General features: G+C 20.4%; 7 protein-coding genes across 7 annotated transcripts; all 7 read right to left on the bottom strand.

Moving 5' to 3' along the window:
* Positions 1–2,104: 2,104 nt before the first annotated feature.
* On the bottom strand, positions 2,105–3,225 carry PY17X_1471301 (PIR protein; the record flags this gene model as incomplete). Its single annotated transcript, XM_022955831.1, has 3 exons — positions 2,105–2,170; positions 2,260–3,105; positions 3,211–3,225. 3 exons carry the CDS (start codon positions 3,223–3,225, stop codon positions 2,105–2,107), a joined length of 927 nt encoding a protein of 308 aa, XP_022810908.1.
* A 2,334-nt stretch (positions 3,226–5,559) lies between these two features.
* PY17X_1471201 (uncharacterized protein) lies at positions 5,560–6,669 on the bottom strand (the record flags this gene model as incomplete). Its single annotated transcript, XM_718829.1, has 3 exons — positions 5,560–5,646; positions 5,735–6,547; positions 6,655–6,669. The coding sequence occupies 3 exons, from the start codon at positions 6,667–6,669 to the stop codon at positions 5,560–5,562; spliced, it is 915 nt and encodes a 304-aa protein (XP_723922.1).
* Positions 6,670–9,209: 2,540 nt separating this feature from the next.
* On the bottom strand, positions 9,210–10,300 carry PY17X_1471101 (PIR protein; the record flags this gene model as incomplete). Its single annotated transcript, XM_022955841.1, has 3 exons — positions 9,210–9,296; positions 9,401–10,177; positions 10,286–10,300. The coding sequence occupies 3 exons, from the start codon at positions 10,298–10,300 to the stop codon at positions 9,210–9,212; spliced, it is 879 nt and encodes a 292-aa protein (XP_022810909.1).
* A 2,699-nt stretch (positions 10,301–12,999) lies between these two features.
* PY17X_1471001 (uncharacterized protein) lies at positions 13,000–14,191 on the bottom strand (the record flags this gene model as incomplete). The annotated part of the gene is made up of 3 exons (XM_726241.1): positions 13,000–13,086; positions 13,174–14,052; positions 14,177–14,191. 3 exons carry the CDS (start codon positions 14,189–14,191, stop codon positions 13,000–13,002), a joined length of 981 nt encoding a protein of 326 aa, XP_731334.1.
* Positions 14,192–16,506: 2,315 nt separating this feature from the next.
* On the bottom strand, positions 16,507–17,526 carry PY17X_1470901 (PIR protein; the record flags this gene model as incomplete). The annotated part of the gene is made up of 3 exons (XM_022955858.1): positions 16,507–16,572; positions 16,657–17,397; positions 17,512–17,526. 3 exons carry the CDS (start codon positions 17,524–17,526, stop codon positions 16,507–16,509), a joined length of 822 nt encoding a protein of 273 aa, XP_022810910.1.
* A 2,350-nt stretch (positions 17,527–19,876) lies between these two features.
* Positions 19,877–21,058, bottom strand: PY17X_1470801 (PIR protein; the record flags this gene model as incomplete). The annotated part of the gene is made up of 3 exons (XM_022955867.1): positions 19,877–19,939; positions 20,044–20,916; positions 21,044–21,058. 3 exons carry the CDS (start codon positions 21,056–21,058, stop codon positions 19,877–19,879), a joined length of 951 nt encoding a protein of 316 aa, XP_022810911.1.
* A 2,337-nt stretch (positions 21,059–23,395) lies between these two features.
* PY17X_1470701 (uncharacterized protein) lies at positions 23,396–24,425 on the bottom strand (the record flags this gene model as incomplete). The annotated part of the gene is made up of 3 exons (XM_726238.1): positions 23,396–23,461; positions 23,545–24,291; positions 24,411–24,425. 3 exons carry the CDS (start codon positions 24,423–24,425, stop codon positions 23,396–23,398), a joined length of 828 nt encoding a protein of 275 aa, XP_731331.1.
* Between the last annotated feature and the right edge of the window lie 333 nt (positions 24,426–24,758).

Raw genomic sequence — 24,758 nt, 5'->3', positions numbered from 1 at the left:
AATTTTACATAAATGGTTGTCCTTAATAACACTCATATGAACATTATTATAAAAATTAAAGCAACTTTGTAACGAATTAAAAATATATCTTCTTATACATATTCTTTAATATAGAAAATAAACGTCATATCTTTTGTTTTAATAAATGGTACCCCAAAACTAATATACTGAAAAAATCGAAACAATTAAGAAACCCATTATTACTATAATCCTTAAAAGTATATAAATAGTTATTTAATAAGATAGATTAATTTTTTATATACTTGTTTCTTATAACATATAATACAGACTTTTCTAGAATTATAACATTTACAAAATAAGTTGCATTGTTCACTTTTTTAATTGCATATACATAAATTTGTATTGTTTTTATTTAATATATATTCATTCGAATAATATTTAACATTTTCAATAACTTTATTTTTATTCCTACATATTTCATTTTAGAAATATACTATATTGGGTAATTTTATGATATATTTTGCCATCCTTTCCATTCTTTAAAATAACAATTAGCAATGAACCCATACTTATTATGCTATTTAAAATCTTATATAAGTATTTAAATGTAAATTGTTTTTAAAATAATAAATAGTAAATATTAAACATTTACTATGCCTTTCTTTTAATATTAATTATATAACATATAAATAAGTATTGATGCAATTTTAAAGTATAATATAAAACTAGGTTTGATTAGGTTGTCATATTGACCTTTAAGAGGAGAGAGATAAGATATATTTTCTCTTTTAATATATAAATTTAGATAAATATTTGCTAACAGTTCTACATTGTTCATTTTTATCTTATATGTTTTATTGTTATAGTTATTAATGTATATACATTCAAATAATTTATTAAAAAATTTATATTTTATTAATTCTATGATAACGTAATGTTGTTTTAAATTAAAAAATTATTATTCAATAAAAACTAATAATATAATACGCGTTGATATGGAGTAATAAAATGTCATTTAACATGAATTGAGACTTTATCCTTTTCTCTATTATCCAGTTTTTAAAAATATAAAACTACATAGCTCAATTTGGGTCTTTAACAAATATATAAAATTGATACCTTTATAATGTATTATCTGTCTTTTCGATAATATTAATGTTTAATTATATGAAGTTTCCACAATAAAACAATATTTCAATATTAATTATTGATATTTTACTAAATTATATGTATAGTCATAATAATTACGCATTTTATCTATCATATTATTTATAATTATTAGAACAAAATATGACATTCAATTTTATTAATATACTATATTTAATTTTTTAACTATTTTAAATATAATATATTTCCAAATTATATATACTTCAAAACTATGAATTTAAAAATTTATTGTATAACGAACCTATTGTTATATCCTATGATAAATAAACTAAAGCGCATAAAGCAACTTCTATTATTACTAATTTTAATACAAATGTAAAATGCAAAAAGAGAATAACAACTACAATTAAAATTTCAAAATATGTTAGAAGCATAACAATCTTTTATAGATAACGTTGTATTGTCGATTCTCGATCGATATTTATGAATATATATTTTATGAATATCTATTATTACAGTTCAATTGGAGTAATATAATTTAAATCAAAATAATAGTGACACTGCTTATAAGTTTTACTAAATAAAATTTTCATAAAATAAAGAAACATATTATGATATACATAATTCAATATAGTTCTGGGTTATCAAGATTTATATAATAGGCAATTATGGTATTCCATAATAAGACTTCATATACAGTCAATATATTGTATATAATATACTTTATGGAAAATATGGTATTGGCCCCTTTAATATTAGATTATTCCCCTTTTGGTTGTATATTTTGACTTTTGAACCTCATATTGTGATTAAAGATACAGAAATGGTACATTTTAATTAGTGTTAAAATTATAAAAAATTAAATGCAATATAATACTTAGCCCTAACCCGAATATGGGTTCCACAACATAAAAACTATATAAAAATTATGCAAAAATTACTTCCCAATAAACAGCTTCTTAACATATATCAACCTTTATTACTATTCCTGGAATAATCACTACTCTTCGAATAATATATTAATGATCCATTTTCTTTATTTTTTTAGCTTTTCTCTTAAATATTGTTTTTGAGCTCTTTTCCGTAATACAAATAACGAACACTAATATAAAATGTTAAGAAGTGTACGATTTTTTTGTTAAAGTTTGCATATATTTAATGAAAATAATTTTTAAATTTCTTATTATTTACCTTAAAAAAAATTCCCAAAAAGATTGATATTGCACTGAATATTAATAAAGATAGAATTAATTTTTTTACTATCGACAAACTTGATGATGTATCATCACAACTCTCTTCAGAACTTAGCATATCACTTTCTTCTGTTTCTATCGGTATAAGGGATGGAATTTTGTTACAATCAATGCTATTACTATAACAATAATCTTTTAAATTAATATAATCATTTGATAATGTATGCAATACTTGATAATAGGTGTCATCTTCAGTATTATCAGAATCGTCATTAAGTTCTTTATAGTTTTCAACAAATTTACTAGCATTTTCTAAATATTTCTTATTTTCTGTGTTGCTTCCACCAAGTTCAGTATATATGTTACATAATGGTTTAAATGCATCATAAATTTTAGACATCTTTTCAATATTAGTATTCAACAACCCCTTTCTTTTATTTATGATTTCCTTATAGTTAGTATATCCCGTATTATTTTGTAATTGGTTACTACAATCTACACCATCTTGTTTACAACTAGTATAATGAGTATTATTTTCTATACAGTTAGTGTAAAAATCATTTAGATTGTTGATTCCGTCATACTTCTTTTGATTTAGTTTATAACTTAACCATATGATAATGTATTCAACTGTACTGATATTTTTGTTATTTTTCACAAACAATTGCTCAAACAACCATAAACATCCAGCCTTAATTTTATCGAGATCTGTCTTACATGTTCTTTCCTCTGATTCTCCATTATAGCAATAATTCTTAATATTCTCATTTTTATTCAAATCGACTGATTCATGTTTTTCTAATTCATCGGGTAAATAGTTTCTCAATGTATCAAACTGTTCACACTAAGAAAACATTTAAAAAAGTATAATAAAAATATATGTTAATGAAATTTATAGATTATATAATATCAACAAATACAAGCAAATTTTCTTAAAAAAATTATATACCAGCTTATAATCCATTGTAATTTTATTTTGTTTATAATATGTAGATTATGTAACATCATATTATTTTATATATTTTACGATTAATAAATGACAAAATAATTGAACCATAATATGAAATTGTCTGTGTTTAAGCATGATATTATCATTTTAATATTAATTTAAAGATAATATAGAACAATATATACTTTTATGGTAGTTAGATAAATTGCCTTATTTGGGGGGATGCTTAATACATTTTTTATCATATGTATATATAATACAATTTTACATAAATTTTTATCCTTAACAACATGCATATGAGCATTATTATAAAAATTAAAGTGACATAGTAATGAGCTTAGAATAAATATTCTTATACATATGCTTTAATATGGAAAATAAACAACGCCATATCTTTTGTTTTAATATACTGCAAAAATCGAAACAATTAAGAAACCCATTATTACTATAATCCTTAAAGTATACAAATAGTTATTTTTTAAAATATATTAAATACGTATATACTTGTTTCTAATACTATATACCATGTTTTATTAAAATTATAGTATTTTCAAAATAAATTGCATATACTTAAATTTATATTGTTTTTATTTAATATATATCCATTCCAATTATAGTTAACATTTTCAATAACTTTATTTTTATTCTTACACATTCCGTTTTAGAAATATACTTTATTGGGTAATTTTATAATATATTTTGTCATCCTTTCCATTCTTTAAAACACCAATTAACACTGAACCCGTACTTATAAGATTAAATAAGTCTTTGAATGCATATTATTTTTAAAATATTGCTTAGTAAATATTAAACATATATACCTACTGATGATATTTTAAAGTATAATATAAAACTATGTTTAATTAGGTTCTTATATTGCACTTTAATAGGAGAGAGATAAGATATATTAGCCTTTAATATATAAATTTATATAAATATTCTTTATGTGCTCTACATTGTTCATTCTTATCTTATATATTTTATTGTTATAATTACCAATGGATATACATTAAAATAATTCGTTAAATTTTTTATATTTTATTAATTCTATGGTAAAACAATTATAATATAATATAATATGGAATAATAAAATGATATTTAACATAATTGAATCTTTAACAGTTTCTTTATTTATCTATTTTTTTTGAATATAAAACAACATATTCAAAATTGAACCTTTAACAAAAACATAACATTAATACCCTTATAATGTATTATTATTTGCCTTCTCTATAAAATTAATATCAGTATTAATTATAAGAAGGTTTCACAATATAACAATATTTCAATATTAGTTATTGAATAATATTTTACCAGTTTATATGTATAGGTATATAATATTACTTTATTCTATTTATCATATTATTTATAATTATTAAAACAAAATATGATAAAAAATTTATTAATATACTTATATTTTATTTTTTAACAATTCTAAATGTAATATATTTATACTTAAAAACTATAAAGATTAAAAATTAAAGTGACTAATATAATATTATACCTTTATGGTAAATAAATTAATGTATATATAAGTATCTCTATTGTTTGAATTTAAAACATTAGCATAAAATGATACTATACATAATTGTTATTTTAAAGGATAGTATACATATATCTATAATTTAATTTTTTATTAATATGCATATTTTTATGTATTACAAAAAATGTTAGAACCATAACAATCTTTTATAGACTATGTTACGTTGTCGATTCTCGATCGATATTTATGAATCTATATTTTATGTTTATCTATTATTACAGTTCAGTTGTATAACATGATTTAAATTAAAATAATTATGATCCAAATAATAAGTTTTACTAAATAAAATTTTCATTAAATAAAGAAACATATTATGATATGCATAATTCAATGTATCTCTGGGTTATCACGACTTATATAATAGGAAATTATGATATACCATAATATGAATTCATATATAATCAATATCTATATTAATATATGCAATATAGACATTTTATTTTAATCATATTAAATCGGCATAAACACACAATTATATATATTATACTTTATGGGGAAATTGGTATTGATCCCTTTCATGTTAGATTATTCCCCTTTTGGTTGCATATTTTGATTTTTTAACTTCATCTTCTGATTAAACATACGGAATGATACGTATATTAAATTAGTGTTTAAATTATAAAAAATTAAATAAAGATGTAATATTTGACCCTAACCCGAATATGGGTTCCATAAACACAATCCTGACCCACAACATAAAAACTATATAAAAATTATGCAAAAATTACTTCGAAATAGACAATTTCTTAAAATATATCAACCATTATTACTATTCCTGAAATAGTCATTACTCTTCGAATAATATATTAATGAGCCATTCTCTTCTTTATATTTTTTATTTTTTCTCTTATTTGTTGTTTTTGAAATCGTTTCCGAAATCCAAATAACGAATACTAATATAAAATTTTAATAAAGTATGTTTTGTTTGTTAACGTTTGCATATATATAATGAAAATAATTTTTTAATTCCTTATTATTTACCTTGTAAGAAATTCCTAAAAGAAATGCTATTGCACCAAATATCAATAAAACTGTAAATAATTTGTTTGTTACCGATGAACTTGATGATGTATCTTCAGAACTTTGTAGAATTTTTTGTGCAGGAGTTTTTATTTCTTCTATCGTTGGAAGAGGTGAAGATTTGAAATATTTACTATTATTATATTTATTCATAAAATTATCATAATCTTTTGATAAAGTAGACAATAATTCATTATAGGAACTATTATTAGTAATATCAGAATTTTCATTCATTTCTTTATATTTATTAACAAATTGCTTAGCATTTTTCGAACAGTTTGAGCAATATGGTGTATTATCATCAAATTCAGCATACATTTCACATAATAATTTAAATGCTTCATAAAATTTAGATATAATATTTCTATTCATATTCAAAAAATATGTTTTTTTATCTATAAGATCCTTATAATTTTTATACTCTGTAACACCATTTATAGAATTTTTATACCTATCATTATTTATAGTTGTACTATAAAAAAATTTTAGATTGCTATCATTTCCTGGTTGTTCCTTTAGGTTTAACATATAACTTAACCATATCAAAATGTAATCAACAATATTGATGTTACTATTTGCAACAGACTTAAAAAATTCAGAAGTCCCAAATATTTGCTTAAAAAGATATAAACATCCACCATCAATTCTTTCGAAAGCACTATCACACTTATTACCATCACAATAACTATCTAAAAAATTATTATCATTAAATTTATATTCTCCTTTATCCAATGTATCGGGGAAAAAATCCCATATACTCGTAAACTTTTTACACTAAGAAAACATTTAAAAACAAATATTATAAATGTATATTATTGAACATTTGATTAAAATAAAGTTTAATGATATTTATATGTAATACAATATCAAAAATGATATACCACTTCTTTATTCATTATGATGGAATTTTATTTTTGATTTGTAAATTGAGTAAAAGAATGCTGTTTTATATACACTGCATCAAATATGTGACGCAAATACTTTGGCCCTATATATAACAACTGTCTGTAGTTAAATATATTATAAGTTTTTCAATAATTAAATTAATATAGAATAATAATATAATATTATTACTAAAGGAACGTTTTATTTCTTTTTGTGACAATTATTTAAATTACCTTAAATAGAGGGTTGCTTAATACATTTTAGTTAAATATAAATACGATGCATTTTATAAAAAAAATGCTATTCTTACTAACAGTTGGTATAGCTTTATTATAAAAATGGATATACTTTTATAATGAATTTAAAGTATGTTTGAACATAGAAAAGGAATATATTTATATTTTATGTTTTAATGATTGTTCTTCTAAAACTTAAATATTGTATATATCTAAAAAATAAAATGTTCTATTATTACTATAATCCTTAAAAATATATAAATAGTTATTTTTTAAAATATATTAAATTTTTATATACTTGTTTCTTATAATATATAATATAGTTTTTTCTAAAATTTTAGTATTTTCAAAATAAGTTACATGCTCCACTTTCTATGCAAATTACATAATTTATATTTTTTTTATTTAATATAAATAAATTCACAATTCATTTTAATGAATCTTATAACAATATTTTTATTTCTATATACTTCAATTTATAAATATTCCGTATTAGATAATTATAGAATATATTTCGCGTATCATTTCCATAGTTTAAAACACCAATTAGTACTGAATCCGTACTTATGCTATTTATAAGCTTAAATAAGTCTTTGAATGTAGATTGTTTTAAAAATAATACTTAGTAAATATTAAATATTAGTATATAAATAAGTATTGATGCAAATTTTAAAGTATAATAGAAAACTATATGTATTAGGTTGGTATATTGAACTTTGGGAGGAGAGAGATAAGATATCTTTGCTCTTTAATATATATATTTATATAAACATTCGCTAATTGTTATGTATAGTTAATTTTATCTTATATATTTTATTGTTATAGTTATAGTTATCAATGTATATACATTCAAATAATTTATTAAAATCCTATAGTTTATTAATTCTATGGTAAAACAATGCTATTTGTAATTAAAGATTATTTATTAAACAATGATAATATAATACGCGTTAATATTGAATAATAAAAAGATATTTAACGTTGAGTCTTTATCCTTTTTTTTATTTATCCATATTTTATAATATAAAATTATAAATCCCAAATTGAATCTTTAACAAATATATAAAAATTATGCCTTTATAATGCATCATTATGTGTCTTTTCAATAATATTAATATTTAATTATATGAAGGTTTTACAATATAACAATATTTCAATATTAGTTATTGGTATTTTACTAGATTATATATATAGTCATATAATAATTACGCATTTTATCTATCATATTATTTATAATTATTAGAACAAAATATGACATTCAATTTTATTAATATACTTATATTTTATTTTTTAAATCTTTTGAAATATAATTTATTTATATCTCAAAAGTATAAAGTTTAAAAATTAATAATGATCAATCTAATATTATATCTTTATAGTAAATAAATTAATGTATATATAACTATTTCTATCAATATTAATTAAAACATTAACATAAAATGATATTATATATAATCAAAAATTAAAAGGATAGTATACATATATCTATAATTTATTTTTTTTATTAATATGCATATTTTTATTGATTATTAAAAATGTTAGATGCATAAAATGCCTTTTATAGATAACGTTGTGTTATCGAATCTCGATATACCACGGATCTATATTTTATGAATATCTATTATATATTGGCAATATGTTTAATTAACAATAAAAATATACCCATTAACTTGAAGGTATATTATACTGTAGGAAACTGTTTCAAATGAATCAAATTATAATTATACTCCGATATATAAAATTATTATACTGTTCGGTTATAAAAATACGATTTGAATCAAAATAAATATGATACAAATAAGTTTTACTAAATAAATGTTTCATCAACCAAAGAAACATATTATGTTATACATAATTCAATATAGCCCCTGATTAACAAGTTTTATATAATAGCCAATTATGATATAGCATAATATGAATTCATATATAATCAATATCTATATTAATATATACAATATAGACATTTTATTTTAATCATATTAAATCGATATTAACACTCATTTTAATATATTATAATATATGAAAAAATATTATGGACCCCTTTCATATTAATGTCTATGTTCCTTTGGGGGGGCATATTTGACTTTTGAATTTAATCTCGTGATTAAACATATGGAATTATACATATATTAAATTAGTGTTCAAATTATAAAAAATTAAATAAAGATATAATACTTAGCCCTGGCCCGAATATGGGTCCCACAACATAAAAACTATATAAAAATTATGCAAAGATTACTTCCTGATAGACAATTTCCTAAAATATATAAATCATTATTATTATTCCTAAATTGTCACTCTCTTCGAATCATATATTAATGATTCATTTTCTTCTTTATATTTTTTATTTTTTCTCTTAATTTTTGTTTTTGAAATCGTTTCCGAAATCCAAATAACGAATACTAATATAAAATGTTAAGAAACATATGATTTTTTGCTAACCTTTGGATATATTTAATGAAAATAATATTTAAAAACGCTATATTTTTTAACTCCTTATTATTACCTTATAAGAAATTCCTAAAAAAAATGCTATTGCACCAAATATCGATAAAACTGTAAATAATCTGTTTCCTATCGACGAGCTTGATGTATCTTCAGATGCTAGTGCAGAAACTTTTGATGATATATCTGAAAAAGATGGAATATTGCTACATTCCTTATTTAAATTATTATAATCAGTTAATAAAGCGGACAATATTTGAAGATGTGGGGCACCTTCAGTATTATATTTATTGTTTAGATCTTTGTATTTTTGAACAAAACTAATAGCATTATTTGACAGTATGTCGTTTGTTTGACTCCGTGAAACATTACCATACATACTACATATTAATTTGGATGCTTCATAAAATTTAGAAAGATCTTTAATATCAATATTCAACAAATTTTTTTCTTTATTTATGAATTCCTCAAGATTTGTAAATGTACTGGAATTACTTGTAAATTTACTATATTTATTATTACCAATTACATGTTGATTATAAAAATCGTATATTTTGGTGGTATTGTGATTTTTGTTTTGATTTAATTTGTAACTTAACCATAAAATAATATATAGAAAAAATGGTTTAGTATCGTTTATAATACCACCTTTAGTTGGGTATTTACCAAAATATTGTCCAAGTAACCATAAAAATCCAATCGTAATTTTTTCGAGCTCAGTGTTACAGTCTCCACTAGAGCAGTAATTACTGTAATCACTAATTTCGTTAAATTCAATTTCTGCTTTTCCACTTAATTCATCGGATAAATGCTTCCTCAAATAATCAAATTTTCCACACTAAAAAAGCATTTAAAAAAAATTGATAAAAATATGTATTAAGAAAATGTTATTAAAATAAAACTTAATGAAGTTTATAGGAAATATAATATCAAAAAGTGTATATACTAGATCATCATTCATTATGATGGAATATAATTTATAATCTCTAGGTTAAGGGGATATCATATTATATATATATACTAAAATAGGTAATACAATTATTTAACCCTATATACAGCAATTATTTGTATATAAAAATATTTTTATTGTTATTAATTTCAATTTAAAGATAATATGGAACAATATATACTTTTTGGTAGTTAGATAAATTGCCTTATTTTGGGGGGTGTTTAATACATTTGTTATCATTGTATATATAATACAATTTTGTATAAATTGTTATCCTTAATAACACTCATATGAACATTATTATAAAAATTAAAGTAACATTGTAATGAATTTAGAATATATATCCTTATACATGTGATTTAATATAGAAAATAAACGTCACATCTTTTGTTTTAATAGCTGCTCTTCTAAACATAAAAACTGTGTATAAATATAAAAAATAAAAAATATTATTATTAGTATAATTTCTAAAAGTATATAAATAGTTATTTTTTAAAATATTTTAAATATTTATATACTTGTTTCTTATAATATATAATATAGTTTTTTCTAAAATTATAACATTTATAAAATAAGTTGCATTGCTCCCTTTATTAATTGCATATACATAATTATAATATTATTTTTATTTAATGTAGATAAATTAATAATTCATTTTAATGAATCAATAACTTTATTTTTATTCCTATATAATTCAATTTATAAATATATTTTATTGGGTGATTTTATAATATATTTTGCACATATTTCCCACGGTTTAAAACGACAATTAGCACTAAAACTGTATTTATAAGCTTATATAAGTATTTTAATGCATATTATTTTTAAAATAATACTTAGTAAATATTAAATATATAACACATAAATACATATTGATGAAAATTTTTAAGTATAATAGAAAATTATGTGTATTATATTGGTATATTGCACTTTGAGAGGAGAGATAAGGGAAGTATGATTTTTTAAGACAAGGATGTATCCATATAATATTTATTTATTCTACATAGTTTAATTATGTTTTATATTTTCTACCATTAAGACTTTCAATTCATGTATACATTAAAAATAACTTAGAATTGTTTTCTAAATATATAGTTTGCTTTTATATTTTATAATAAACTATATTTAATTTTATGATGAAAAACTGTATAATTATTAATATTGTTTTTCCTGGTAATGTTAGTCTAATGTTATCGTATTAAAGTTTACTTAAATAAATGTTATAATATTTCATTTGATCTTGTATGCATACAATTTTATCATACCTTTAAGAATATGTATAATAATTTATACCCATATAGTTTATTAAATAAGCATATTTTTTCGTATTTAATACTTATATCTATTGTTATTACTATTATTATTGTTACTGTTATATCGCTGTATAGCACAATGGAATAATCAATGCGCTTAATAAAAATACTTTAAATCAATTAGTAATTTTTTTGTTTCATTGTTTTAAAGTATAACATTTTAGAACATATTATTTCGTAATAACAATATATTTGAATTATAAATTTAGAGTTTTTATATATACAATAACCTAATAAAAATATTATTAGTTCAAATTAAATTAATTATTACATACTTTTTCTATATACTTTGCATCAATATATAATTGTATATATTTCACAATTTCAACATATTTCAGTTTTAGTCATTGATACCATATTATATATTAGAACAATAACGTTAATTGTATATACCAAGTTGTTTATAAGTATTATAGCAAACTATAACATTAAATTTTATTATATACTTATATTTTATTTTTTAACTATTTTAAAATATAATTTATATATACTTAAAAACTATAAAATTTAAAATTAATAGTGATTAATCTATTATTATGCCTTTATGATAAATTAAAGCGTATAAAGAAACTCTATTAATACTAATTAATTTTAATACAAAAAGAAAATAGTTACTATAATTAAAACCTAAAAAATATTGTATATATAGTGCGATTTTTGTTGTATTACTAAAAATGTTAGATGCATAACATGCCTTTTATAGATAATTTTGTGTTGTCGAACTTCGATCGATATTTTATACATCTATATTTTATGACTACCTATTATATATTGGTAAATGTTTAATTAACAATATAAATATGCCCATTAACCTGAAGGTATATTATAATGTAGGAAACCGTTCCAAATGAATCAAATTATACTTATACTCCGATATATAAAATTATTATACTGTTCGTTTATAAAAATAAGATTTGAATCAAAATAAATATGGTACAAATAATAATTTTTGCTAAATAAATTTTTCATCAAATAAAGAAACATATTATATGCATAATTCAATATAGTTATTATTATCAAGCTTAAATAATAAATAATTATGATATATCATAATATGAATTAATATATGCAATATAGACATTTTATTTTAATCATATTAAATCGGCATGAACACTCAATTATATATATTATAACTTATAAAATATGTTATGTAACCCCTTCCACATTAATGGTTATATCCACTTTTTTGTTGCATATTTAGACTTTATATGTGATTAAACATACGGGATGACAAATATATTTAATTAATGTTCAAATTATAAAAAATTAAATGCAATATAATACTTAGCCCTAACCCGAATATTGGTTCCACAACATAAAACTATATAAAAATTATACAAAAATTATTTATTTCCCAATATACAGCTTCTTAACATATATTAATCTTCGAATCATATATTAATGATTCATTCTCTTCTTTACATTTTTTAGCTTTTCTCTTAATTTTTGTTTTTGAAATCGTTTCCGAAATCCAAATAACGAATACTAATATAAAAATGTTAAACGTATTATATATTTCCTAAAATTTGCATATATATAATGAAAATAATTTTTAAATTCCATATTATTTACCTTATAAGAAATTCCTAAAAAAATTGCTATTGCACCAAATATCGATAAAACTATAAATAATTTACTTACTAGTGATGATTCTGATAATGTAACCTCAGAAAATTCTTCATAACCTGTTGCATGAGTTTTTTTAGAAGTTTGTTCAGAACATATTTCAGAAATTTTTTCTGTTTCTATCGTTGGAAGGGGTGAAGATTTAGAATATTCAGATTCATCATATTTCTTTTTAAAATTATCATAATCATTTGATAAAGTACACAATACTTTACTATTTGAACTGTCTTTATTGCTACTATGATCCTCGTAAAGTTCTTTATATGTTTTAACAAATTCTTCAGCTTTTTCCGAACAATTTGTGCAATTTGACTTGTTTTTATCAAATTCAGTATACAGTTCACATAACGATTTAAATGCTTTATAAAATTTAGGTACATCATTACTATCCATATTCAACACATAATTTTTTTTATCTAAAAGATCCTTATAATCCTTATAATCAGTTAATTCATATATTTTCTTGTTATACTTATCACAATTATATATGTATGTAATATAAAAATCATTTATATTGTCTTTTTCTTCACTTTTGTCCAGGTTTAACATATAACTTAACCATATCAAAATGTAATCAACAATATTGATGATATTTTTTACAGGAGAGGGATTCACACCACAATCCTTAATGAATTCATCCAACAAATATAAACATCCAGCACTTATTCTATTCAAATCACTTTGAAAATCATTATTATTACAATAATTATTTGAAAAATTATCATTATTACACTTATTATTTAAAGACTTATTATCATTAAATTTATATTTTCCTCCAATCAATTTATCGGGAAGCCATTCCCTTACATTCTCGAACCTTTTACACTATGAAAACATTTAAAAACAATTAATAAAGACGAGAATTATTAAAATAAAGTTTAATGATATTTATATGTAATACAATATAAAAAATGTAAAGGAAACTATTATTATTAAAAAATGCATATACCACTTCGGCATCCATTATAATAGGATATTATTTTTGATTTATAAATTGAGTAGGATCATGCTGTTTTATATACGGCGCACCAAATATGTAACGCAATACTTTAACCCTATATATAAAAATTGCCTGTAGTTAAATATATTATAAATTTTTCAATAATTAAATTAATATAAAATAATAATACAGTAGTATTACTAAAATCATATTATACTTATTTTATGACAATTATCTAAATTACCTTAAATAGAGGGATGCTTAATAAACTTTTGATTAAATATATGATGCATTTTATACAAAAAAGACTATTATTAAAAAATATCGTATAACTTTATTATAAAAATTAATATACTTTTATAATGAATTTAAAGTATGTTTGAACATAGAAAAGAAATATATTTACATCTTATGTTTTAATGATTGTCTTTCAAAAACATAAATACTCTATAAATCTAAAAAGTTATAAATTATATTAATACTATAATCCATAAAATAAATAAATAGTCATTTTTTTAAATATATTAAACTTTTATATATTTGCTTCTAATACTATATACAATGTTTTATTAAAATTATAGTATTTTCAAATTAAGTTGCATTGTTTCCATTCTATGCAATTATATAAATTTATATTGTTTTTAATGAATGTAGATAAATTCAAAATTCATTTTAATGTGCTCAATAACTTTATTTTTATTCCTACATATTCTAATTTATAAGTATTCCTTATTGGGTAATTTTATAATATATTTTGCCATATTTTCCATTCTTTAAAACAATTTGCACTGAATCCGTATTTATAAGCTTAAATAAGTTTTTATATGTAAATTGTTTTTAAAATAATACTTAGAAAATATTAACAAATAAATAAGTATTGATACAAATTTTAAAGTATAATAGAAAACTATGTTTAATTAAGCTGTTAAATTGCTCTTTAAGAGGAGAGAGATAAGATATATTTGTCATTTTAATATATAAATTTAGATAAACATTTCCTAAATACTATGCATTGTTCATTCTTATCTTATATATTTGTTGGTATAGTTATCAATGTATGTATATTCAAAAAATTAATTAAAAATTCTATATTATATTAATTCTACAAAAAACAATAATAATATAATATTGAATAATAGAATGACATTTAATATTAATTAAGTATTTAACCCTTTCTCCATTAAACCATGTTTTTAGAATATAAAACTATAAATTCCAAATTGAATAATTAACAAATATATAATGTATTATTATGTCTTTTCGATAAAATTAATATTTAATTATATGAATTTTCCACAATAAAATAATATTTTAATATTAACTATTGGTAATTTCTAGATTATTTGTATAGGTATATAATAATGCATCATATCTATAATATTAAACTTTATTAATATACTTATATTTTATTTTTTATCTATTTTAAAATATAATATATTTATACCTCAAAATTTAAAAATTAATAGTGATTAATCTATTATTATACCTTATGATAAATAAATTAAAGCATATGAAGCAACTTCTATTAATACAAGAAGATAATAGTAACTACAATTACAACTTCAAAAAATGTTAGAAACATAACAATAATTTATAGATTATGTTATATTGTCGATTCTCGATCGATATTCATGAATCTATATTTTATAATTATCTATTATTTTATATTAGCACTGTGCTTAATTAACATTAAAAATATAATCATTAATATGAAGGTATATTGTAATGTATATGAATATTCAAAACTAATCGAATTATAATATATACCTCATATATAATAATATTATATTGTTCTGTTATAAAAATACGATTTAAATTAAAATCAATATGATACAAATAATACGTTTTACTAAATAAAATTTTCATTAAATAAAGAAACATATTATGATATACATAATTCAATATAACCAAATATTAACTTTTATATAAGCAATTATTATATATCATAATATGAATTAATATATGTAATATAGACATTTTATTTTAATCATATTAAATCGACACGAACACTCAATTATATATATTATAACTTATAAATATGATATATAACCCCTTTCATATTAATGGGAATTCTCCTTTGGGAGTACATATTTTGAATTTAATCTCGAAATTAAACATACGGAATGATACATATATTTAATTAGTGTTCGAATTATAAAAAATAAATAAAGATATAATACTTATCCCTAACCCGAATATAGGTTCCATAAACATAACCCTGACCCTATAACTTAAAAACAATATAAAAACTATGCTCAAAAATTACTCCCCAATAGACAGTTTCTTAAAATACATAAATCCTCGTACTCGGAATAATTTATTAATTACACATTTCTTCTTTATTTTTTTAGCTTTTCTCTTAAATGTTGTTTTTGACCTCGTTTCCGAAATCCAAATAACGAATACTAATATAAAATGTTAAGAAGCGTACGGCTGTTCGTTAATGTTTACATATATATAATATTTTTTTTTAATTCCTTATTATTTACCTTATAAGAAACTCCCAATAAAATTGATGCTGCAACAAATATAATTGCAATTGTAATTAGTATATTTTTTGTTACTGAACTTCGTGGACAAGCTACAACTGATGGGACATTATTACACCAAATACTATTATAATTACCTTCAAAATTTTTATAATCTTTTGATAAACTTAACCATAGTTGAGAATAAGAATATTCTTTAGTAATATCTAAACCATTTTTAACTTTTTCACATTTTTCAAAAAATTCTCCAGCATTTTCTAAACATTTCTTGCATTTAGTATCTGTTTCTGCATTAATTTCACTACACATGTTACATAATGATTTAAATGCATCATAAAAATTAGATATATCTTTAATATTCATATTCATCGATTTTATTTTATTTTCTATAACATCCTTATTAATCTTACTATTACTATCATTAGGTATATTCCCCTTATAACAACTATTTGTTTCTATATGGTTAGTATAAAAATCGTTTAATGTGGTAGTTCCATTTTGTGTTTTTTGATTTAGTTTATAACTTAACCATAAAATAGCGTATTCAACAAGTTTTTCACTATTTATATTTTCATTATCACCCATTTTTAGTAACATTATAAAACCGGAGATAATATTTTCTTCATCACTACTACAGTTCTTATTAGGGCAATAAACATTTAATGAATCCCCAGAACCATCTTTTCTCGAGTTGTTAGGATCATCAACAAAATAATTATCAATCTCATTAATTGCATCACACTACGAATATATTTTACGAATTAAACAGAAGAATGTATTGATATAAATGTTACTAAAATTAATATAATTTATAGGAATGCAACATACGAATAATATAAGAAAAAAGATATATACCTCTTTATATGACATTATAGTGAAATTCTGTTATAATTTGGAGATTACGCAGGGTGATGTTATTTATATATATTGTATAAACTATATGGTATATTTACTTAATCTCTTTACGTACTAGTTATATTTCGTTAGACATATTATTCTTAATTTTAACTTCATATAAAATAATAATACATTATTTTCCATATGTATATATGATGCATTTTATACAAAAAATACTATTCTTACTAACATTTGGTATAACTTTATTATAAAAATAGATATACTTTTATAATTAATTTAAAAAATATATACTTATACATATGCTTTAATATCGAAGATAAATGACGTCATAAAACTTAAATAATGCACAAATATATAAATTTAAGAAAGTTATTATTATTACAATCCTTAAAGTATATAAATAAGTATTTAATAAGATAGACTAAATACTTATACACTTGTTTCTAATACTATATACCATGTTTTATTAAAATTATAGTATTTACAAAGTTGTATTGTTCCATTTTCTATGCAAATCAAACAAATTTATATTGTTTTTAATGAATCCGATAACTTTATTTATATTCTTATATAATTCAATTTATAAATATACCTTATTGGATAATTTTATAATATATTTACGCATAATTTCCACGGTTTAAAACGACAATTATCACTGAACCCGTATTTATAACCTTAAATAAGTCTTTAAGTTCATATTGTTTTTAAAAGCATACTTAGTAGATATTAAATATTAACATATAAATAACTATTATGTAAATTTTAAAGTATAATAGAAAACTATGATTATGTCATTATTTTACACTTTAATAGGAGAGAGATAAGATATATTAGCCTTTAATATATATATTTATATAAATATTTGCTAAATATTATACATAATTTTATCTTATATATTCTACTGTTATAGTTAATGTATATCATTCAAATAATTTATTAAAAATTATATATATTATTAATTCTATGGTAAAACAGCGACAATATAATATGCGTTAATATGGAATAATCAAATGGGATTTAACATGAATTGCGTCTTTAACCATTTCACCATTGATTCATATTTTTAGAATATTAAACCACATGTCCCAAATTGAATCTTTAACAAATATATAGCATTGATACCTTTATAATGTATTATTATGTGTCTTTTCGATAAAATTAATATTTAATTATATGAATTTTCCACAATAAAACAATATTTTAATATCAATTATTGGTATAGTATTTTATTATATTATATGTATAAGCATATAATAATAACGCTATTCTATCTTTCATATTATTTATAACTATTATAACAAAATATAACATTAAATTTTATTAATATACTTATATTTTGTCTTTTAACTATTTAAATGTAATATATGTATACCTGAAAATATAAAATTTAAAAATGAATAGCGATTAATCTAATATTATACCTTTATAGTAAATAAGTTAATGTATATAGAACTATCCCTATTATTTGAATTTAAAACTTTAGCATAAAATTATACTATATATAATCGAAAGTTAAAAGGATAGTATACATATATCTATAATGTAATCTTTATTATTATCCATATTTTTATTGTATTATTAAAAATGGTAGATGCATAAAATATATTTTATAGATATTGTTGTGTTGTCGAACCTCGATCGATATTTTATGAACCTATATTTTATGACTGCCTATTATGTATTGGTAATATGTTTAATTAACGATAAAAATATTTCTATTAACCTGAAGGTATATTATAATGTAGATGAATATTCAAAATGGATTTTATTATAATTCATACCCAACTTCATATATAATATTATTATACTTTTCGGTTATCAAAATACGATTTAAATTAAAAAAATGATACAAATAATAAGTTTTACTAAATAAAATGTTTTATCAAATAAAGAAACATATTGTGTTATGCATAATTCGATGTAACCACATATTAACAAATTTTATATAATGGGAATTATGATATAGCAAATATCTATATTAATATATGTAATATAGACATTTTTTTTAATAATGTTAAATTGATATGAACACTAAATTATATATATTATAATTTATGAAAAAATGTGATATGGCTCTTTTCATATTAATGAAAGTACCCCTTTGGGGACGCATATTTGGACTTCATCTCGATGTTAAACATACGGATATAGTATATATATTTAATTAGTGTTCAAATTATACAAAATTAAATGCAATATAATACTTAGCCATAACCCGAATATGGGTTCCACGAAGACAACTCCCACAACATTAAAACTATATAAAAATTATGATTAAAAATTACTTCAAAATAGACAGTTTCTTAACATATATCAATCATTATTAATCTTCGAATCTTATATTAATTATCCATTTTCTTCTTTATTTTTTTAGCTTTTCTCTTAAATGTTTTTGAGATCGTTTCCGAAATCCAAATAACGAATACTGATATAAAAATGATAAACGTATTATACATTTTTTGATATTCGCATATAAGTAATACGAAAATAATTTTTAAATATTATATTTTAAAATTCCTTACTATTTACCTTATAAGAAATTCCCAAGAAAATTGGTATTGCAACAATTATCGATAAAATTGGAATTAATTTATTTACTAGGGATGATCCTGGTAATATAGTGTCATAAATAGGAGTTGTCGATACATGAATTGATTGACTTGTTTCACTCGATGATTCAACTGTTTTATTTCCTTTAGAACCTTCTACTTCAACTTTTTTGCCTGTTTTTTCTGTTGGTAATGGAGGACGATCTTTAGATATATTACTAAAACGAGTTCCTTTTCCAAAATCATTATAATATTTGAAAAAAACACGTAATACTTTATCGTATGAACTATTGTCAATATTATTATCAATATCATTAAAGAGTTCTTTATATCTATCAACAAATTGATTAGCATTTTCTGAAAAATCATTACTTTTATCTTTCGTATAAGCAGTATGCATATTGCATAATAATTTAAGTAATTCATAAAATTTAGACATATGACTAATGTCAATATCCATATATTCCTTTATTTTATCTATGATGTTCTGATAACTGCCATATGTTCGATCATTAACATTACGACTAGTGTATTCTGTGTTTTTTTCTATATGATTAGAATAAAAATCTTTTAATGTGGTGATGTTATCAAATGTCTTTAGGCTTAATTTATAACTTAACCATATCATAATACAAATAATATCATCCTTATAAGTATGTTTATCAACTGAAGTACCATCTTTACCAAAAAAATCATTAATTAACCATAAACATCCAGCGTTAACTATATTGGTATCACTATCACATTTATTATTAGGGCAGTATCTCTTGAACGTTCCATTATTAAAATCATATTGTTTCGAATCTTTCAATTCATCGGGAAAAAGCCTCCTGAAATTGTCAAACTTTTGGCACTATAAAGCAATTTTAAACAAATTTAATAAAATATCATTAAAATTAAATTTATTAGTGATGTATAGATAATAAAATATATAAAATATGTAATAAAAACATTTTTATTCAAGAAATTGTTTGTACCACTTTATTAATTGCCATATTGAAAAATGATTTTTGAACTATAAATTAAGCACATCATATTAATTTCATATATATTGCATTGAAATAGGGGACGTAAACTTGGATCAATATATACCAATTATCTGTAGTTAAACACATTTTATTTTAAGTATTGACTTAAAATTAATATAAAGTAATAATACAATAGTAAACTTATATATATTATTGAAATTACCTAAACTGCCTTAAATTGGAGATATTTATTTTGGTCATATGTATAACATAATTTATGCTTAAATCCATAATTATTAATAATATCCATTATAATTTTATTATATAAATTTAAGGAATTTTGTAATAAGTTTAAAATACATCCCCTTATATTTATGTTTCAATATAGAAAAATACAAATATATTTCTCATGTTTTAATAAATATATTTATATCTTGAATCTGTATATATATAAAAATTAATAAATATATTATTAATATAATTTTTAAAAGTATATAAATATATATTTTCTAATATATACTTATATACTTGTTTCTAATACTATATACCACTGTTTTATTAAAATTATAGTATTTTCAAATTAAGTTGGATCATTCCAATCTTTATACAAATTATATAAATTTATATTGTTTTATTTAAAATAGATAAATTTAAAAAGAATTATAATGCATTAAATAACTTTATTTTTATTCCTACATATTCCAATTTAGAAGTATTTTATATTGGGTAATTTTATAATATATTTTACGCATAATTTCCATTCTTTAAAACAATAAATCGCACCGAATCCGCATTTATTAAGCTATTTATAAGCTTAAACAAGTCTTTAAACGCATTTTTATTAAAATAATACTTAGTAGATATTAAATATTAACAAATAAATAAGTATTAATGCATATTCTAAAATATAATAGAAAAATATGTTTAATTAAGTTGGGAATTGGCCTTTAGTAGGAGAGAGATAAGATATATTTCTCCTTTAGTATATAAATTTAGATAAATATGCGCTAAGTGTTCTACATAGTTATTTTATCTTATATATTCTACTTCTATGGTTATCAATGTATATAAAACAAAATAATTTATTCAAAATTCTATATTTTATTAATTTTATGACAAAACAACGACAATATAATATGCGTTAATATGGAATAATAAAATGACATTTAACATGAATTGAGTCTTTATCCCTTTCACATTGACTCATATTTTTAGGATATAAAACTACAAATTACAAATTGAATAATTAACAAATATATAATGTATTATTATGTCTTTTCGATAAAATTAATATTTAATTATATGAAGGTTTCACAATAAAACAATATTTTAATATTAATTATTTGTAATTTCTAGATTATATGTATAGGCATATAATAATGCATCATATATATAATATTAAACTTTATTAATATACTTATATTTTATTTTTTAACAATTTTAAAATATAATATATTTATACCTCAAAATATAAAGTTTAAAAATTAATAGTGATTAATCTATTATTATACCTTATGATAAATAAATTAAAGCATATAAAACAATTTCTATTAATACAAGAAGCTAATAGTAACTACAATTACAACTTCAAAAAATGTTAGAAGCATAACAATAATTTATAGATTATGTTATATTGTCGATTCTCGGTCGATATTGCATGTATCTATATTTAATGAATATCTATTATACATTAGTAGTGTGCTTAATGTTAAAAATATAATCATTAACATGAAGGTATATTGTAATGTAGGCAATTGTTCCAAATTAATCGAATTATAATTATACTCTGATATATAAAATTATTATATTATTCGGTTATCAAAATACGATTTAAATTAAAATAAATATGATGCAAATAATACGTTTTACTAAATAAAATTTTCATATAATAAAGAAACATATTATGATATGCATAATTCATTATAATTATGATTAACAAACTTTATATAATAAATAATTACGATATGCATAATATGAATTAATATATGTAATATAGTTATTTTACTTTAATCATATTAAATATATATTAACACTCAATTATATATATTATAACTTATGAAAAAATGTTATACAACCCCATTTATATTAGCTTATCCCCATTTGGGGTTGAATATTTGAATATCACCCCGTGATTAAACATGCGGGATGATACATATATTTAATTAGTGTTCGAATTATAAAAAATTAAATAAAGATATAATACTTAGCCCTAACCCGATTATGGGTTCCACAACATAAAAACTATATAAAAATTATGCAAAAATTACTTCGAAATAGACAATTTCTTAAAACATATCAACCACTATTACTATTCCTGGAATAATCACCATTCTTCGAATAATATATTAATGATCATTTTCTTCTTTATTTTTTTAGTTTTTCTCTTAAATGTTGTTTTTGAGATCGTTTCCGAAATCCAAATAACGAATACTAATATAAAATGTTAAGAAGTGTAGGGTTGCTCGTTAATGTTTACATATATATAATATTTTTTTTAATTCCTTATTATTTACCTTATAAGAAACTCCCAATAAAATTGATGCTGCAACAAATATAATTCCAATTGTAATTAGTGTATTTTTTGTTACTGAACTTCGTGGACAAGCTACAAGTGGTGATGAATTATCACATGCCATATTATATAATTGTTCAAAATTTTTATAATCATTCGATAAACTAGACAATAGTTGATAATAAGAACTTTCTTTATTAATATCTAAAGCATTTTTAAGTTTTTCATATTTTTCAAACAATTCTCTAGCATTTTCTAAACATTTATTGAATTCGTAGTCTTCTACACCAATTTCACTATACATGTTACATAATGATTTAAATGCATCATAAAAATTAGATATATCTTTAATATCCATATTCATCGATTCTATTTTTGTATCTATAAAACCCATATTAATCTTAATATTACTATCAGTAGATATATTCTTCTCATATTGACTATTTGTTTTTATATTATTATTATAAAAATCGTATAATTTGGTGCTTCTATTTTCTTTTTTTTGATTTAGTTTATAACTTAACCATAAAATAGCATATTCAACAATTTTATCACCTTCTAAATTTTCCTCATTATCAGTATCCTCAAAAATTTTTAGTAATGTTATAAAAGTAGAAATAACTTTTTTTTCATCAGTATCACAGTTATTATCAGGGCAATACGAATTAAACATACCCATATATTTATGTTTTTCCGAGTTGTTCGGATCATCAACAACATAAATATCAGCCGCATTAATTAGATCACACTACGAATATATTTTCCGAATTAAACAAAAAATGTATTAATATAAATGTTACTAAAATTAAAATTAATATAATTTATAGGAATGGAACATACGAATAATATAAGAAAAAGGATACATACCACATTAGAAGACATTATAATGAAATTCCGTTATAATTTGGAGATTATGCGGGGTGATGTTATTTATATATGGTATATTTACTTAATCTATTTACGTAGCAGTTATCTTTCGTTAGACATATTATTCTTAATTTTAACTTCATATAAAATAATAATACATTAGTATTACTAAAATATTATACTTATTTTATGACATTTAGCTAAACTATCTTAAATAGAGGGGTGCTTACACACTTTGTCATATGTATATATGATGCATTTTATACAAAAAATAATATTCTTACTAACATTTGGTATAACTTTATTATAAAAATTAATATACTTTTATAATGAATTTAAAAAAAATAT

The sequence above is a fragment of the Plasmodium yoelii genome (genome assembly GCF_900002385.2).
Source record: "Plasmodium yoelii strain 17X genome assembly, chromosome: 14".
NCBI classification, from domain to species: Eukaryota; Apicomplexa; class Aconoidasida; order Haemosporida; family Plasmodiidae; genus Plasmodium; species Plasmodium yoelii.
Note: the sequence above shows the minus strand (reverse complement) of the source record. Positions and strands in the feature narration are given on the sequence as shown.